Below are 20,082 nucleotides of genomic sequence, written 5' to 3'. Positions count from 1 at the left end.
TTTTTTTTTTTCTGTCACGTTATTCGATAAGGATATGTGATATTATTCTATATTCTTTATTTACTTTTTTACGAAGTCACTGAAAAATAATGTGCAAAGTCCATAAATGATACACAAATAACCGTTTTTATGTTTTTTTATTATTATTTATTCGTATTTTTAAAATGTGCACTTTTTTTCTGCTTAGGATCGTCGTGCTTACGTAAGGGTGGGAAGGGGAGAGGGAGAGCGATAAAAGTTAATCCACACTACCCTCAGCGAAACCGGAGCTTCTTATGATCTGATGAATTCTCTGGGTCCATCCCTTTTTTCTTTTTCTGACTTATTTTTTTAATAGCTTTCTAAACAATGGTGTTCTTAGTCACGATTTAAAGATGCAGGTGGAAAAAATGAGGAGGGATGCTGGCGACGCGTGAGGAAAGTTAAACACGTTGGCGTGTTCGAAATTATTTCTGCTTGATTGGCAAGGCCGTGCCTTACGGCTTCTGTTGATTAAGACTGTATGTATATTTTGTGTTCATACTATATATGCATGCGTATTCTGTTGTTTTTTTAAAAATCATATGTATATACACTGGTTATCATAAATTAAGGAAAATTCACAAAAATCGCGATAACTCAAGAAATTACACATGGAATTTTATGAAACTTACCCACAATATACAACACATAGTAAGGTATTAAACAACACAAAAAGAAATTATCAGACATTAATAGTAGTATAGAAATTAGCACATGTATAAAATAAACAAATTGGAAGTATCGGTTTGCAATAGAAAAAGTACCTTTAATATGGAATATGATTGCCTCTAGAAGCAATACAGCACAAACAGCGATGTGTGATGCTTTCAATTATGCGGTCTATCAGTTCAATAGGAAGTGAGAGCCATTGCTCTTGTAAAGCAGTTGCAAGCGTGGCAAGGGTCTGAGGGGGCGGATTGATGGCAGATACACGCCTCCCTAGAGCATCCCAAACGTGCTCGATAGGATTCAAGTCCGGGGATCGAGCTGGCCACTCCATGCGAGTAATTGTTTCCTGTTGAAGATAATCATCAACAATGCGAGCTCTGTGTGGTCTTGCATTATCGTCCTGTAACAGGAAGCAATCACCAATTGCCCCGGCATATGGGCGCACATAAGCATCAAGGATGTTGTCTCGATAAACCTGAGCATTCACGGTTCCCCTTGGAAAGACATGGAGGTATGTGCGCCCTCCTAAGGATATGCCTCCCCAAACACAGACACTGCCTCTTCCGTATGCATCTCTTTCACGGATGTTTGATGGATGATAACGGGTCCCAGGTTCTCTCCATATCAAATAACGTCTACTGTCACTTTCTAGACTAAACCTGGACTCATCCGTAAAGAGAACAGGCCTCCATTGATCTGACGTCCAGTGGACATGTTGTCGGGCCCACTGCAAACGGTCTCTCCTATGGCGTGATGTGAGCGGCACGCAAATGGCTGGTCGTCTCGCATACAGACCACCTTCGTGGAGCCTTCTGCGCACAGTTGACGTTGACACCAACCTTCCGGTGGCTGCAGCAAGAGAGGATCTAAGATGTGTCGGAGTAGCGGTTCTATTCCTGCGTGCACTTAATGTCAAATATCGGTCATCGGCACTGGTCGTAACAGTTGGCCGTCCTTGACTGAACCTCCTAGATGCCGAATCTGTGGTTTGAAATTGCCTCCAAAGTCTATGAACCACAGATGGACTCACATTTAGCCATCTGGCCACTTCTGATTGACTCTGCCCTGCCTCTAGTCTCCCGATGGCTCTCCATCGTAGTTCTTCAGGCAAATGATGCCTAGAGGTCATTATTACGAATTGGCTATCTCAGATTTTCAATGTCGCAATCACAGTAAAATTTGTGTGCTTTCTCTCAAACTTGGACTTTTATGCTCCAGGCAGATGACGTAAGCCGAGTGCAGCGCCACTAATTTGCATATTGCAATTTTACTCAGCTACTCTTAGTGGACAACATATGCAAATTTTGCACGGTTTGGCTTACTTTTGAAAGAGTTATCGCTATTTTTGTGATTTTTCCTTAATTTATGATAACCAGTGTATATACATATATATATATGAATGAATAAGGGAATCATTTCAGTTTAGTTCTAAGTGGCCTATTTATTCATTGAAAAATTATTAAAATTACAAGGTTTTTTCAATGAAAATTCTTATTTCAATTATTCATAAAGCGTAGATCATATTTGATATAACCATTTTGTTAATTATTCAACTATTGCTACATTCATAATAACTTATTGTTTTGTTTTTTTTATTAAAAGAAGGGTTATTTTAAGAATGGACAATTATTTTTCTGTTTATTTTTATCATTTGTCTAAAGAGGGTATTCATAATACCCTTTTCTTTCTATATTATTTTTTTTATTTTAAATATCGTTAAATAACGTAACAAATCTTACTAATTTTTAAAAAAAATTTCATTTTCATTTTTTTTCCATCAAAAAACGAATTTTATTTTCAAAGAAATGTTTTTTCCTCGTTTTACAGAAGGAAAAAGAACACTATCTTATCATAGTTCTAGTAGATGGAACATATTTAGTCAAAAATTCAAAACAAATCGTAATTCAAATTGAAAGATGCCAGATAAGAAGTGTTTTTATTTTTGTGAACTCTCTTCATTTATGTTTAGCTACCGTAAATTAGTGTTGCATTAGCATGTCTTGAAAAAAAGCGCGTCATCATTATTACAATATATTTCGATCTCATCAAGAATAATTTAAAATTGAATAATTGAATCTAAAATTGAAGGAATGTGAGGATTTTTATTTTGTCGAATTTGAGTATGTTAGCATCAAAGTTTATTTGTTGGCAATAATAGGAAATAAAGATTATATATTGTACCTATTTCTAATCCTTAATCTTCCAGTTGGTGAAGTCTATAAATCCCTAATTCTCATTAACACTGTCCCTGAGTTGTAATTGTCTGCCGAAAAAAGAGGCTTTCTTAGGTGAGTCATTGACACATAGTTGCCAAATTCAATTTAAAACTTCTGCCACTCGGAAAAAAACTCAGTTTGTCACTTAGTACCTTCATCTACTAAGACGCGTGAAATTCAATGACTTGAAAGGAAAAAGCATTTTATAATACAATAATGGATGGTAATTAGATATATTCCATAGAAATTTTCGGCCTTAAGTTCTTCACTGAGTTAAGGTATTTTGTTAATCAAACTACATATATACATATGAAGTAATAAGCATATTTTTTTTAAATTAAATTTGAAATAATTCTAATGCAGTAATATTTCTAAGAAAAAAAATAATTTTTAGCATTAGACAATTAGGAATTGCTTATAATTTTCAGAAGCCATTAACAAATCCTAAAGTTTCACGTCTAGACTTTTGTTCGCACATTTATTTTTCTGCTTGGTCGAAACATATTTTATCTGTAAAATGACTTGCACGGAATAGGTTTTTTCACATGCAAATCTTGCATGCAGAAGTGTATATCTTAACGAATTCAACGTTGTCTTTGAGCGACGTTGTGTTAAGACTTAAAATTGTTTTGTCCACTTTTCTGCTGCTAGGCAACTCTTTTAACTGTAACCAACTCAATCTTGATTTAAAATAAAAGATCACGCAAATGTAAAATTTAATTATAATTCTACCAATCAACGTTGTAGTTTGAAGATTAAAAATCTTTAGTGCTTTTAAGAGGGAAGATATCGCGTACCGATCAACGGTATTATAATCTAAACCAAATGAAGTTCGTTAAGAAACATAAAATATATGGACAGCTACATGTCTTCGGATCAAGATACAAGATCATAACAACCACTGTCCTGATTCCCGTAAGCCCTATAGTTGGTTGGAAAATATAGTCATGGTTGAAGTTAAAGCTAAAAATAGCTTGTCAAAGTAAATAGTTCAGAAGTAAAATTTAATTACAATTCTCCCAATTGGTAGTTCAGGGGATAGAAAACTCACCTACTAATAAGGGGATCCGGGTTCAAATTACTGATGGATATGAATTCCACACCCGGTTCGAACCGACCTCAGCGCTGACATAAAAATAACTTTAGTGGTAGACGGATCATGGGGATAGTTCCCTTGCCGTCAGGCTAACCATAGGAAGTTTCCGCGGTTTTCCTCTCCCTGTAATGTAAATTCCCTGTAATGTAATTCCATCAAAAAAAAGCCCTCCACGAAGGCCAATTTCTCTTAAAATTAAACTAAGAGTTCCTTTGTCTCCTTGTTTGGGTTCAAAATTGCTAAACTACGGAGTCTAACATTGGTAATCGTAAACTCGAAATTAGCTCTGCTGTTCTACAACGGTTAGGGAAAATAAATAAATACAAAATAAAAATAAATATTCTACCAATCCATGTTGCAGCTTGAAGATTAAAAAACTCCACTGCTGTTAGAATTGAGTATATCGCGTATCGGTCAACATTACAATCGTTCAAACCAGATGAAATTCGCCGAAAAACTGATAGCAAGAACGGAAAACAACAAATCTTAGGAACAAGATAAAATATCACAACATTCATTTTTTTTTCTCTGTCATGTTTCCCATTTGTCGGATGATGTCGGTCGTGGTTGAAGTTAAATCCAAAAATTGTTTTTGAAAGTAAATAGTGAATAGTTAAGTTAAATTTAATTACAATTCTACCAACCACGTTGTGGCAGGCAGATTAAAAATCTCCACCGCTTTTAAGATTGGATACATCGCGTACCGGTCAACAATGCAATCACCTAAACCAGATGAAGTTCACCAAGAAACTGATAACAAGAACGGACAGCAACGCAAAATAAAAGACCCAAACATCCATTTTATTCTATCTGTCATGATTCCCATATGATTCTAAGGCGGATGAAAAAAACACGGTCACGGTCGAAGTTAAAACCGCTACCGAAACCATTCACGATATGACCCTATCTGAAAGAGTTGCACTTATCGAGAAAGGATCACTCATTAACGAATACTTGGATTAGTTTGTTGAATAGAGGAATCATTAAAAAAAGTAAAGCTCTGTAAAATGGTGCTCCGTGTCTCACGCTAAGCCTTTCGTTTCTCTTGAGTCACGGTTTTCGATCTTTTCATCTTCGCGTGTTTGGCAACGATCGTTTTGTTCCTCACTGGCAATAATTCTCTGTGGTGGCGTGTCTGTTCCATTACCCTTTCGCTACTACCACTTCAAGAAAAGATACGTCACTGATAGGCTATGATTGGAGATCAACTGATGAATACCTTGCGGAAGTCGAACAACGATTTTGGATTTATTGTTTACTTTAAATGTAGAACATTGTAACTAACTTGAGTATTTTTCCAGATGTCATCTATGAAAGCATCTACATTATGTATTACATGTATGCTTTAAGAATGAACTGAATAAAAAAAATATGAGCCAAATTTTATGCTTTTCTGTAAATACTTTTGGCTGGCAAATTGATTTTTCATCATTATTTGAATCATTTTTTCGATAAAAATGGAGAAAAAAAATTATAGTAAGCCACTGGTCTAAAGTCTTATTTTTAGTTATTTAGGGATTCCAAAACGAATGCCCTTTTTATGAATAAATATACTTTTGTGTTCTGGAGAATTGAAATCTTTGCCTTCAAAAATAGATTAATTTGTGCTTTGTAGAAAATATCACACCAGTATGTTGAAAGTGGTCTAAATTCATTTGCGTATATCGGAAAATAATTGTGGTTTTTATTAGAATTTTAAAAAATCAATTTCCCCAGAATAATTTTTATCAATAGTCACAGGAATAATTTTAGTCACTAGTTTATACAAAAATAATCAGTTTATTATTTAATTAAATCTTTAAAATAGAACGTTCTATCTCATGCCAACAATCCTAAATTTTCAAAATTTCTGAAATAACGCATCCTTTTTTTCGTGAGAAATAATAAAAAAATAAAACTTCGCAATTTCCTATTTCACGTGCACCATTAATTACTACTTAAATATTTTGAAGGAAAAAAAGTAGTTTTGGTAATTTAATATCGTGAACCGTTTTATAAATTGAACAAAAATCTTTTTTGGATTTTATTTAAAAATCTATGTTGAGAAGTAATCATTAGCTTAATTAAATAAAATGAAGTGATTTTTCCTAATTGACTAATTCCCTTCGTTTCAGCTGATTTCTACCGTGACAGAAGAGTCCTTAAGTTCTTCAAATTCCTTTTCGAATTTAAAGTTATTCTTCTTTTTATTAATATATTTTTGGTAATTAAAGATGTTCTAATTCATTTATGGGAAGGAATCTTGTGATATTCAAAAGGTCATTCTCATATTTTCTTCAGTAGTAAGGATTCAAAAACAATAAATTCATACACATTTCATATAAACAAAATATTAAAAATATCAGCTAGCCACTAATAATTTTTTAAAAGGACTTAAAATAAAAAACCCATCAGATACAAACATTCGAATAAACAATGCATAGAAAGCACTAAACTACTACATTAGTGGTAAATTGGTGATACATTAAAGATAATTTGGTGTTACATTAGTGGAAATTCAGTGATACATATGGGATACTATAGTAATATGTTTGAGATACTTCAGTGATAAGTTAAATACTTCAGTGATTCATTAGAGATACTTCAGTGATTCATTAGAGATACTTCAGTGATTCATTAGAGATACTTCAATGATTCATAAGAGATAGTTCAGTGATTCATTAGAGATAGTTCAGTGATTCATTAGAGATAATTCAGTGATTCATTAGAGATAATTCAGTGATTCATTAGAGATAACTCATTGATTCATTAGAGATAATTCAGTGATTCATTAGAGATACTTCAGTATAACAATAGTGATAATTGAAGACGCTAAGTTATCGAAAAATTCTATTCATTACTAGTGAAAAATACTTCCACTAATATAACTTTTTTGTTATCTAAGACATATTTTAACAGTAGCATTTAAATACAATTTATTGACTAGATATTTATAAAATGCTTTAGCACTAACATTTTAATACAATTCATTGACTAGGCATTTTGAATAATAAAAAGTGTTCCACTATCACCACTATTGATATATATATTTTATAATCCTTGTTAAAAAATGAATTCGAAAAAATTTACACATTGGTTTCTTATAAATATTTAGGGCTGAAAAAACTTATTAAAATCTAATGAATCACTAGTGATAAAGGTAGGACTATTTTAATTGCCTGATGAAACTCGAAGCGTTTCGAATTTTAGTTACTTTCGAAACTTCTATTTCTTTCGATGATTAAACAGGTTTAAATTGTTCAGTACCCCTCATACTGTGACTAGTAAGATTTCAATAGCGTTTTTGTGACGGTATTAATTTTACACATCAAATATGCATAATTTTTTTTACTTCATTTTTTGATAAGGATTCTAAAAAAATGTAAATTAAGGTGGTGATAACGAAACAACTTGTATACTATTTTGCAGATTAGATAGTAAATTTTTCAAAGTTCGATAGTTTATTTAAAATACTTTAAAAAATATGAATGCGGAGTTGGTTATTTTCCGCTTGGATATAGATACTTGAACCATGTTTTATTTTTTCGTTCATGAAACATAAATAACGTTAGTTCTCATTGTTCGCACTTCTGGAAAGAAAATAAACATACTAACGATCTTTGTACCATCTGTGCCGCTAATGACGAAAAATCCTGAAGGAGTCCTCATTTAACCTTTATCGATCTCACATCGAGAAGCTCATATAGCGTGTCTGAACTAATTAAGCATCTGTTTATTGTGTTGCCATCACCTTCCAACAATAAATACCATCCAGAGCAGGTTATATCGTCTGCGCGCTGACAGACGAATAATTATGTACTTCAACTGCAACTTCGATTCAAGTGTTCCAAAAGAAAAGATTCAACACCTTTTTTTTCCTACTCCAATTCAACTATTGTTGCAGAAATGAACTTCTGAGATATAGGAAAAAAATTAGCAGCAGTCACGTTTTATTGCTATAAAAGAATGTTCTAAACAAAGATAATTATTCTTCTGATTTGTTTATTATTGAGTACGATGTGCAATTGTGTTAACAGTTAACGGCCATTTATGAGTGTTTGAATACCCTTAATTTTTTTATGTGATCAGTTTGTTTGGTGGTTTAGAATTTTATGACAGCAGTTCATCTCATCATGCACATCACGTTCCAGATGATCGTATTGAAATTTAAAAAACAATGTCAGACATCAGACAACCTCTTACGCGCTTGTATGAGTAACAATGTACTTATTTAGGTAAAAAAAATTAATTTTCGAAAATGTTACTTTGAACTTGTAACGAAGACTAATTTTTTTTTTCTTTAATTTGAGTTACCTTTCAAAATTTAATATTAAAAAAAAAATGGATTTTATTACCCTTCCACTACCTTCAACTTTTATTTTTCGAATCATGTTACGATTCTTAATTAAATGTGCAACAACATATTTTAATTGTTGTTATTTTAACAATAAGTGTGTTCACGTAATTATTTTTTAAAAAAAACCCTTAAATGTTAAATCATTTTCGACGATGTTAATTTGAACCTAAGAGAATATATTTATTTTTCTTGAGCTGTGTTACAAAAATTTATATTAAAGAAATGAATTATATGTCACAGGTATCCATCGAAAATCGATCATATGTTCTATCTCAGAATTAGTGTGTGTCTGTCTACGAATTATGTTTTTAATCAGTTCTATTTAAGGGGAACAATGCATAATGGCTAATTATATCTATTATTCAAAACGTTTTTATCTTTACTTTTTTATTAATTTAAGCAATAATTCTATAAGAGACTGTTATTCCTTATTATAGGCATGAAAAGATTAATTTATTACTATAGCCATAGGCAGGACGCGATCATTTTAAATATTCTGCAGAAGCTGCAAAATGCTTTTTCTGCGTTTTTTTTTCTAATTAAAAAAAAATCATTGGATACAACATGAAAATTTTGACCTAATAGAACCGTAATGATTGCTTTATACAAAATTTTAATTTAGTAATAATACAAAGCTTTATGATGAAAGTTTGATCTACAAGGGCAATTTTTTTTCATTCCTTCTCTGTAAAGAAATCTATAAAAAAGCTTTCAAAATTCTATCTAAAAGCACTTTCACCTTTTCTAATAACCATTACTCTTAATCACTTGGAAGAATTGTCAGTATATATTCTATAATTATTCAACGTGTATTTCAAGCAAAATATAAAGAGTTTTTTAAAAAAAATTAAGTGTAATTGTAATTATAATGTTACGAATTTTATTGAAATTTTTTATGCAGGTTTTTAATTTGAATTTGATTATTTTTCATCGTGTAAGTATTTATAAGAATTTTAACTTTAGAAAATATTAACAATCTAATTTTTTTTTAAGTTTAAGAAGAGTTTGAATTTAATAATTTTTTTTAAAAAAAAGAATACTATGGAGCTGGGGGGGGGTAACCAATCTTCACTTTTTTGGACAATCACATTACTTCTACAATTCGTTCATCCTCTATTGGGCCCATTTTAAAAAAAATGTGCTCATGTTCGATATCTCATCATCTCCGATACATTAAGTATGTAGGTAGAGGGTGGAGTGGACAGTCAGATACATTACCGAAACTATAAAGAGGCTTTTAATCAAAATATTTCAAATTTTTAGAATTTATAAAAAAATAAATGTGGACATTCATATAAAACAAATATTCTAAAGATTGTTTCTTTTTTTATTTCTTTTTCTTTGGATATTGAGCTCTAAAAATATGAAAAAACAAAATAATTTTATGTTTGTTTCATATTTTGTATTAGTACATCATGAACTTAGAAAAATGTACCTCAGCCTGACATGAATAATGCTTAACATCTGCTTCCTTTTTAAAAGTGTACTGCTGCCATCTATCGTAACTGTTTAGTAACTCAATTAGATAGTACGAGTTGTACTCTTTATGTAGACGATAAACGTATTATTTTCAATATCTATAAATATTTTGTTTTCATTTTTTCTTTAAATTAATAACTTTTTACATTTCTTCACATATATAGACTTGTTTCGTTCTTTTTACTCAGTCATATTTTAATAAAATACTTTTCAAATATTTCTCATTTAATGAAATATTAATATCGTATTAAAATGTGTAAATTTTTCATTTTCAGCATCCCAAATTTTATTGGTGGCATGTATGGAGCCGAAACTCGAAATCTCTCCCTCCCAGAGTTCCTTAACCACCCCCGCAGGCAGACCCTATGGAATGATGTGCAGAGGGAAAGCAGAGGATGCAGATGAAGGGACGTTCACAGAAATGAAATGGATCAACCCTCGAGGAGAAATCATTCCTTTTGGGTAAGCATTTTAAGCAAATTAAATAAGCGTCATTTGCCAGTTTAATTTTTTTTTTATTTATTTATATATTTTTACGTTTGATTTGCGGTTTAAATGGTCCTTTCCCTAACCATCTTGCAATTTAATTTAAAATTTTGAATTTCATTTTCTTAGAATTTTCATACTTGACAAATTTTTTATGATTGGGTATTATTTTATAGCATTTCACCTTTAAAAACGATTGGAAAATAAAGATACCGTTTATTAGATTAGAAGAAATGGCGTTTGATGAAACTTAGAACTTATAAATTTTTTAAACATGAAAAGCAATAAAATGACGTATTTAATGTTTAGTTATTAATTGTACATTTATCTATTTAGAGATTTTTTCTAAACTTTACACTAATGAAAAGCAATTTGAATAATTTTCAAATATTCTTTGAAAGTAAATTGTGCAAAAACTAAGATATTTATCAAAATTCGAAAAGCAAACTATTTGTAGAGAGTACAATTATAACATCTGCCATGAATACAAAAGATAATTTTGACCTTTTTTTATTAAAATATATTAGTATTTTTCTTGAGCCGTGGTGGCTCAGGGGATAAAGCGTTCGCCTTCCAATGAGGTGAACTGGGTTCAAATCCCAGTGATGGCTGGTCTATACGAACTCGCACCGATCACAGTGCTGACGTAAAAATATCCTCAGTGGTAGACGGATTATAGGCCCCTTGCCATCAGACTAACCCTGGGAGGTCTTCGTTGTTTTCCTCTCAGTGTAACGGAAATGAGGGTTAGTTCCAGCTAAAAGAACTCCACGAAGGCAAGTTTCACCCAATAGTTGATCCATGAGTTCTCTTGTCTTCTTGAGTGGGTTCAAAATTACAAGGCTACGGATTTAAACATTAGTATTTGTAAACCCAAAAAATTGGGTCAACTGTTCAACGACGATTATAAAATAAAATATTTTTCTTAAGTTACGTTAATTTGTTTGATATAAGTAAAGAAAATGTAAAAAAAAAAATTTTTTTTTAGTCTATCAGACGAATAATTAGTTACAGAACATTGACTTAAGTTTAGTTATTTAGGGTCATTTTTAACTGAAGATCTAAGCCTTATTTCTATGCAGCTTACTATTTCCTAAATGTTGTAAACATAATTACTCTTTTATTACTAATCGAAATTTCAATCACTTTTCGACCTAAATAAGCACAAATAAAACACAAAAATAAAAAGCATGAAATAGTAAAACAAAATATAAATTTCAAATTATGTTTTTGTCGGAAAAGAAAAAAAAATTATTCTATTTATCACCTAAAATTTAAAAAAGTGAGTCCAAATGGAAAGAAATAAAAAGGAACGTACTTCAATAAATTATAACTTTAAGGATGATTGAATCAGGCGCAAAAGAATTAAAACAACTTTCGAAAAATCTTATCAATTCACAATAAAGGTTTTAAACTCTTTAATCTGAGTAGAAAGGCTAGAATCCTAGAATAAGTTTTGGTATAGAATAATATTATATGCCAAATGCATACAATTATGAAGATGTGTATTTTTATAAGCTTCATGAATTACAAGCAATAAAATAATTACCTTTTTTGGTTTTGGCTTGCTCTAATGTTTTAAATTATTCTGCATTGTTTTTTTCTAAGTTAGCATTTAGTAAATTTTGAATTTAAAGATTAAAGTAAATTTTGAATTTGAAGATTTGAAAGTATTTTAATTAAAATGAATTTATATTTCTCTTCGCATTCTTTTTTTCCTCTAATCCTCCTATAATTCTTAACATTCCTGAAAGCTTTGACAGCTGTCCTAAGTACGTTACCTTCAATGAAAGACATTGGTTCATAATTTCAGAAATTAAAAAATTATTTCAAAATCATCCCAATATCTCTCGCACGTTTTCTTCACTGTTTAGTATTCTTCACTGTTTAGTATTTTTATCATCTGTTTAAAACACGTTATCGACCCAATTCTCAGACAATAATGGAATAAATATAATTATTTTCTTTTTTAATTGAATAACCTCTGAATAAAAATACCATTCAGAAGGAGTTTTATTAACTTTCATCACAGAATAAATACTAACGCCCAACAATGTAATTAACTTAACCTTGATGGATAGTGTTCAAAGTGAATGCGTGAATCAAAAGGTCTTTATTCTAATGGCATAAAGGTTAAAACTCAAGGATTTAATTAGGAACTCTTTCAACAATGCATCCACAGTCCAGAATGAAGTTTGGCAAGTTTCGGAAGTTATAGGCGAAGTTCATTAAGACAAGGAAAGTGCATAAGCATTGTTAAAGTAGTTAGATTAGTCCAGAGTTGTTAATTACGTATAAAGTATTGATTCGTTGGGAGTTAAAACTGTGGAAGCTTATTCCAAAATCCTCCCAAAAAAGTGAACATTTGTTACTATAACCTTTTTTTTCAATTGCTTGAAAGTTCCATGCTTTTTAACGTTAATCAGTACCGGAACTGCTTAGACAGTTCATTTCCTATCTCATCATAGTATAATTTGACACTTTGCTGTCGAATTTCGTTGATACTCAATAGAAATTGGTCAATCCTGGATCAAACATAGGGACAAAATAGCCTTCGAAAAGGACTCTGTGATGGAATTAATCCTCATTTAAGTTACATAGAGAGGAAAACCACGAAAATCTGTCACGCTTAGCTCGATAGCTAGGAGAGTTTTATCCATGATTCGTCTTCTATTAACGATCTTTTACGTCAGCACTAATTTGTGTGAGCAGAGAGCAGTCATTGACCAACCATCGCATCGAACCTGGGTCACCTCTTTGGGAGACGAGTGTTATATTTCCTTAACCGGCTCATTTGTGCCTTACTTGATAACCAGTGTTGAACAGTAGACCCAATTTTGAGTTTACTGCTATCAATAATCAACTCAGTAGTTTTGTAATTTTGAACCTAACCCCGAAGACGAGGGAACTCCTCTATCAAGCATTGGGACAAACTAGTCTTCGTGGAGGAACTAAACACTAATTTGCAATATGTGACAGTTAGCCTGACAATAAGCGGATTTTTAACCACTATTCGTCTTTCGCTGAGGTTATTTCACGTTAGCATCGTTGTCTGTGCGTTCTAAGTCCGAGCCTCCGTGACTCATATTTGTCTCATTGTATATCTCAGTTCTTTTACATATTATTTGAAATAAGAATCAGACATCGGCTCACTATCACTAGCCAACCCCCGTATCAAATCGTTATTGATTGTCTGAAATTTTTGAATTCCTTACGCTTAAAATTTTTTAAATCGAGTTAATCTACTTACGTTTTTTACCCGAGAAATAACAATTTAATAAATTATTATTTTTTCCCCATTTTATTATCCTTTTACAATCTTTTTAAAGTAAATAGACAAAGAAAATTGATTCTTAAATATTCAGAAACATACTGATGGCAGTATTGCCAATCTAAAACAAGTCTAAAATAAATTTTCTAAAGTACTGCCGTTTTTTTTTTAAATTCGCTGTTGATAATAAAAAAATATATTCTAATTATTAAATATTTTCATCTTCTCAGCACTCCTGGCGTGAAAGAATTTGGCAACAGTGGCTTAAAACTATCTTTTGTGGATCCTAAAATAGAGGATAGTGGTGTTTACAAATGCACAGCACTGTACAGTAATACTCAAACTATGGAGGTACAAGTGGATATAAGTTTTTTCGGTAAGTTACTTATTGTAAGTTATTAAGTAATTGGTAAGTGTATTCGGTAAGTTACTTATCTTATTGTAACTACTGAAAAAACTTGACAATCATTGCATTATTCAACTATTCTAATGTTATTTATAAGCTTTTAAAAATCGAAGAAAAAAAAAATTCTAGCATTCCATACAACAACATTTTATTTGAAAGCGAAATTTATGCTGCCAATTACATTTTTGTAAAAAAAAATTATCAAAACCATTTTTAGCATAATAATACATTCCTTTTCATGACTGCTAAGCTACATAAAGTGTCTACATGGCACCAATATACACGTCCCAAGCATAAATGTGGAAATAAAAATATAGTTGCATTTAGGTGTGATTAAATATACCAGTTGTCCCAAAAATGATCGATGAGTTGAAAACTCATGAGAAGAGATAACAATGTATTTTTTGCTGCGTTCTGCTTAGGTAACGTGAAATTTGCCCTCCCCAAATTTAAAAACAAATGATAAGTGAAATAACAGATGGCACTGCCTCCGGAAAAACTGTAAAACAATAGTTACCTCTGCATTTCAAACCACTTCAACTGAAATATTAGCTTATACTTTTGTTAACTATCTTCAGACTTCACCACTTTGTTGATGTACATATTTATTATTCTATAAACTTTATTTCATAGTTTCTGTTAGCTATAAGCTCCATCTGTTGGTGAACTTTGAAATTCGCGAAAATAAATAACTGGTTTCCTAAGCAGAATGTATCAGAAGATAAAAAATTAGAAGATGATTAATAAAGAGGTAGAGAAGAGATAGATAGAACGCCCACATCTCTTCCTTTTAAATAAAAATTTTTGTTTCTAATCTTCAATCTTTTTTGAGGATACTCGGTTTGTGCTTCATAATGTTTAAAATTGTACTTTGGAATGTGTTCTTTATTGTTTCAGTATGCATTTTGACATGAGTATTAATATGTGTTTAGGTGTAGAAGATATATTCTACACTTCAAGTGTAGAGCATATGTTCTACTTTTATAGTCGGCTATAACATAGTTTTGAGTTCAGAACATTATTTTTGAATTACTTCTTATCTTGTACTTTTTACCGAGTTCTTAAAGTAATTAAAAACTATGACATCCAAGTTACTTTTTGTTAATGGTTTTCAATTCTTACAGATGACATACAATTTGAGGATTGTGCTGAACTCCAGAATTTAGTGGAAGGCAAGGAAGGCAGGATTAATTGCAAGCCCCACGGTAATCCCCAACCAAGTATCAACTGGGAAAAGAACAAACAGAAAGTTAAGACCGATCGTGTTTCCATCACACCCGCTGGAATTGTCATACCTAAAGTATCTGCTGAGGATGCTGGGATTTATACTGTGGAAGCTTTCGTTTTCGACACTGGAAGGAACAAGTACAAAAACATCACAGTTAATGTTCTAAGTGAGTACTTACTATTTTTTTCCTAAAGTTTAATATAAAAGATAAACATGTTAGGAGTAATAGAAAATAAAAAATACGTCTTAAATTATTGTATCTTGTAATATATAGGCTAAATGAATAAAACGCTCCTTTGCAAACATCTGCCGTCATTTTGCGATATGTTAGCGAATTGGAAAAGCCCTCGCTATTTTCCAATCAGCCTGAAACTTTTTAGGCTTATTGCTGTGAACTTACATACCTTTAGGCTAATAAAAATACATCATTCAGTGCTCAAATAGCCGCATTCAACTCTGGTATAGTTTCAATAAGCCTACGAATAGTAGATGCTTATTGTAAATTGCTCAATAATTATTTATAGTCATAAGTAAAGAAAATTCAGACTGAGTAATCCTTCACATGCTTGCTGATTGACATAAAGGCTAGGTTAATTGTAATAAGCCTGAAAATAACAGGCAGATTAGAATATATTGACGGTTAATTGTAATAAGCCTGAAAATAACAGGCAGATTAGAATATATTGACGGCTTTTCTAATTCAATCGGCGAATTGCAAGATGCATTTGCAAAAAGCTCGATTTTTTCCCGATTTTCTAATTATAGTGCAACTTAGGAATATTATCTATATTGTAAAAAGAACCGTGACAAAAATTTATGCTAATTGACTATTTTTATTGTTAACAGCTCCTCCCAGAATTATTGAAATTCCTGAAGAATTTGTAGCCATTCAAGGAGAGGAATACACAATCACATGCAGAGCTGATGGATCGAACCCACTCACCTACACTTGGCTAGATCCGGTAATAAAACGTGTTTCTTGCTAAAAGCTAACTAATATTTAAGTTCTATATATCAAAGAATGAAATAAAACTAATTTTTAAAAAAAACTAAAAGTGTTAATGTAAAAGGAAATTGTTAAAGAATTGCTAGTTGTTACAGTAGTAAAGATAAACACCAAAGGATTACACCACAATTTCGGAAAGAAAAATATCAAAATAAACTTTCGGATATATTTGGTATGTCAAAATTTGTTTAACATATTTATGTCAAACAATCTTTTAAAAAGATAGTTTATTTTTTTTTATTTTAAATTTTATAAAGTGGTGGGCACAAGTGTTTTATTATTAAGAGAACCTTTTAATAAACAGTATAGTTCTTCATACCTTATTAAATTAGTTATTTAAATATTCATATTTAAATATAAAGCAGAAAAACATTGCATTCCAAAACATTTCAATAGTAGATAACACAAAAAAAAATATTTATCACTTTTTTTTTCCAGATATAGACCACTTTTACGACAGGACAATAATAAATTTAAAAAATATTTTCAAATTAGAGCGTGAATAATAATTTTTTAGTAAAAGATTCTATAATGGACCTTTTTGCGAATTCTATTACTAATATTTAATTTTACTTCTTTAAAATAATGTACGTTTCGATAACAATTGGATACCCACAAAAGACGTCATCGTGGGTAAGGATCCTGATAGACTATTGAAACGTGGTATTTGTTTTTGTTAGCAGCTGTACTTTCCCTTTTATTTCGAGTAAGCCCACACCAACAAATAAAAATTGCCCTAAGTGACACATTCTATATTCTTTCGCAAAGAAAAATTCGGTTTATATCGTAATACAAAGACAGGCCCAAAGCCATAAACAACACAAACCAACTAATTATGCCACGAAGTTTCCAGATACACATAACAAAAATAATCAAGGTTACAATAAAATATATAAACAAATAATAAATCTTGGTTAAATAAAGAACATAGATGAGAAAGAATCATATTTTAACAAACTCTATATGCGATTCGGCGTTGTATTTAATTAACTTCTCGTTAATTAACTTTCTAACTTATGCGAAGAAACTTAAATCAGGAATTAACAAAATATTAACACGCTATCTTGTTTATAAACAGTATACTGATACACAACCATCTGAGGTCATAGCTCAGATGGTTGTGTATCCGTATACTTCTCGAGTTGAGAGTATCCCATTACAGCAACAGCTGCAAAGTTGAATAAAGTTTAAGAACTTTAATACATTCCTCAGACAAAATATGTATGAACAACTTCCCTGTACATTTACATTAAGGAGCCAATTGTTACGATTATCGTTTTACAGATGACTATTTTCATTACAGCAACTACGAGATTTGAGCACAGTCGAAGGTTTTAGAGTAAATGAAGGAATGTTGACCATTTTACGAGTTGACAGACACGCCGGTGGAGAATACAAATGTAAAGTCAAAAATCCTGCTGACGAAGATGAGGCATCTGTGGTTTTAACTGTGCAAGGTACAAGCTTTGAAAAATCTAGTCATACCCTGTTTCCTATTGTGTTAAATACCCATTACTTAAATTGTTTCGAGTTCTGTGTCTATTATATAAAGTGTTTTATGTCTATTTTAAATCTTTTACATTTATTTAGTACGTTTTTATGCCTATTTCATTTTTTCAACTCTACTCCACAAGGTGTCTCAAAAATTAAAAACGATTGAGAACGATTTGAAAAAATTAATTGAAAAAGAGGGAGACTGAGGGGAATTATAAATCGACCATTTCAACCGTCATTCATCAAAAGGCACCTCAAGATAGAATCGAGTTAACATGTCTTACATACTAGTGATTTGGTATTTAATATTTGTAGTGGTAGTTACGCTACACTACTCCCCTCCCAGAATTTTATCTGTGATAGAATACGATGAACGATTACCACTAGTTGATTCATGCTGTTAATGTTATTAGTTAATTATTAGTTTTGTAACTAATAATAAATTAATTTTGTAACTAATAATATTATTAGTTAATATTATTATTAGTTACAAAAACTATGAAGCAATGCTTTCAAAATAATTTCCATTTGCAGCAACAATATCATACAGTCTGAGGTAATCTGATATGCAGTTACATTGTTGGTATTGCCTATTGATTTCAGACACAACAGCGTTATTTGTTATTAAACAAAATAAAGATTGTACTTTAGTGAGGAAATGCCAATGTTCCTAACCGAAACATTGCAAACTCCATACATGTCTCAATCTTTCCGTTTTTCTTTATTCAATTTTTTAAATCCTTGCTCGTTTTTTTCGGGGGGGGGGGAGGCAAGCAATATTAAACTATTTGCTTTTTAGTAATTATTTTTCATAACTACACCTTATATATAATCGTTTTTAATTTCAAAATTACATTTTTTAAAGGTATGCAGTTTTTAGATTTTTTTTTTAATTTTACTCTATATTTAAGTAGATCCCTTTCCTCAAAAGATTTTATGATTTTGTTTTAAATAAGTGATTAGATTTTTACATCCATCGCATCGCTTTTTTCAACAAAAAAAAGAAAGGAAAAAAAAAGGAAAATTTAAAGAAATCACACTGCGCTAATTTTTTATAAGTTATACAGGGCTTATTTTTTAAAGAAAATTGGCAAAAATTGGTCAATTATTTCATTCTAACAAGTGTTATTGATATTTTAAATATACATTACTAATTATTCTAATTCCTTCTTTATTACAGTTCGACCAAGTATTGTGCAACTTGACAATCTGACCAAGGAGGAGGGAAAAGTGGCGACAATAGAATGTAAAGCTGACGGTGTTCCAGTGCCGTCTCTGACAATCAGGAAAGACAATGCTTATCATCCTTTACAAGATGGAGAAGTAAATATAACAATTTTAGAATCAAAGAAATTCTTATCTTTTTTTTAGGGGGGGGAGAGAAATGTTATAGAGTTTTTTAATTTCCATCCAGGTATATTTATTTGCTAAAACATTACCATAGCCTCTTTTAAATTGAAAATCAATGACCACGATTACAAAAAATTTCATTCGATGTTACAAAAATTCAAAATTTTTGTAAATCTCAGGCTCTTAGTGATATTTATAATTTCAGTGACATCAAGCACATAAACTATTTTATTTCACATAATTTTACTTGCTTTTAATATTTATCATCAGAAATCTTTTGAACCAGAAACTTAATAGAGTATAATTATATTATTAATGTTTACAACTAAGTTTTATAATAATATGCTCTTAAAATGCCGTGTCTTGGTGAACAGTTATTAAAAAAAATATTTAAAGAACCATATTTCATGTTCTCCAATGTGTTGGGGATAGGAACTCTTTGTAGCTCAAACTCTGTGTAGATTGAGCTCTGTGTATATAGTCTATTAGTTAATGAATTGGAAATATTTCTTTTAATGTTTCAAAATTATTATAAATATAATAATAATGTAATATATATATATATAATAAATAATCTATAATATAATAAATAATATATAATATTCTAAATTTTATTTTCGAAGGATGACCGAATAGAAATCGAAGAACTGGACGCAGGAGAATACAGAATATTGAGAGTTCGCATCATCAATGTGAAACGTCAAGATGATGGGCTATACTTTTGCAAAGCTTCAAATGCAGCAGGTGAAACCGAAAGAGCGGGTCACATAGAAGTTCAATGTAAGTTGTTTTTCAAAAATTTGAACTCTTTACAGTTCAGTATTTGTCTTTAGATTACAGTTTCTTTTTAAAGATGTATGCACATCCATTATTGAACAACAATATGATACTGCATTTCTGAGTTGTTATAATACACTGACAAAAAGTGTTTGACAAAAGTATTTTGGAAGGGGTTTAGAGCGGAATTAAACCCTTTTTATTTTCTATTTTTCGTAACTGTGATATTTCCAGGCTGGAGTAATAA

At 30.9% G+C, this 20,082-nt stretch overlaps 1 protein-coding gene across 28 annotated transcripts in view; it reads left to right on the top strand.

The window, feature by feature from the left end:
- The window catches only part of LOC107454643 (fasciclin-2), a 249,300-nt gene that overhangs the window by 212,241 nt on the left and 16,977 nt on the right, over positions 1-20,082 (top strand). For all 28 annotated transcript variants that reach the window (XM_087159849.1, XM_071183772.2, XM_071183782.2 and 25 more), the window contains 7 exons: positions 10,093-10,279; positions 13,805-13,950; positions 15,105-15,374; positions 16,055-16,170; positions 17,518-17,671; positions 18,889-19,031; positions 19,682-19,838. In XM_087159849.1, coding sequence (XP_087015975.1) covers positions 10,093-10,279; positions 13,805-13,950; positions 15,105-15,374; positions 16,055-16,170; positions 17,518-17,671; positions 18,889-19,031; positions 19,682-19,838 — 1,173 coding nt within the window. The remainder of the gene's footprint in view (positions 1-10,092; positions 10,280-13,804; positions 13,951-15,104; positions 15,375-16,054; positions 16,171-17,517; positions 17,672-18,888; positions 19,032-19,681; positions 19,839-20,082) is intronic.

Source organism: Parasteatoda tepidariorum, chromosome 3, assembly GCF_982258835.1.
Source record: "Parasteatoda tepidariorum strain Cologne lab strain chromosome 3, Ptep-v5.0, whole genome shotgun sequence".
Taxonomy (NCBI): domain Eukaryota; kingdom Metazoa; phylum Arthropoda; class Arachnida; order Araneae; family Theridiidae; genus Parasteatoda; species Parasteatoda tepidariorum.
Note: the sequence above shows the minus strand (reverse complement) of the source record. Positions and strands in the feature narration are given on the sequence as shown.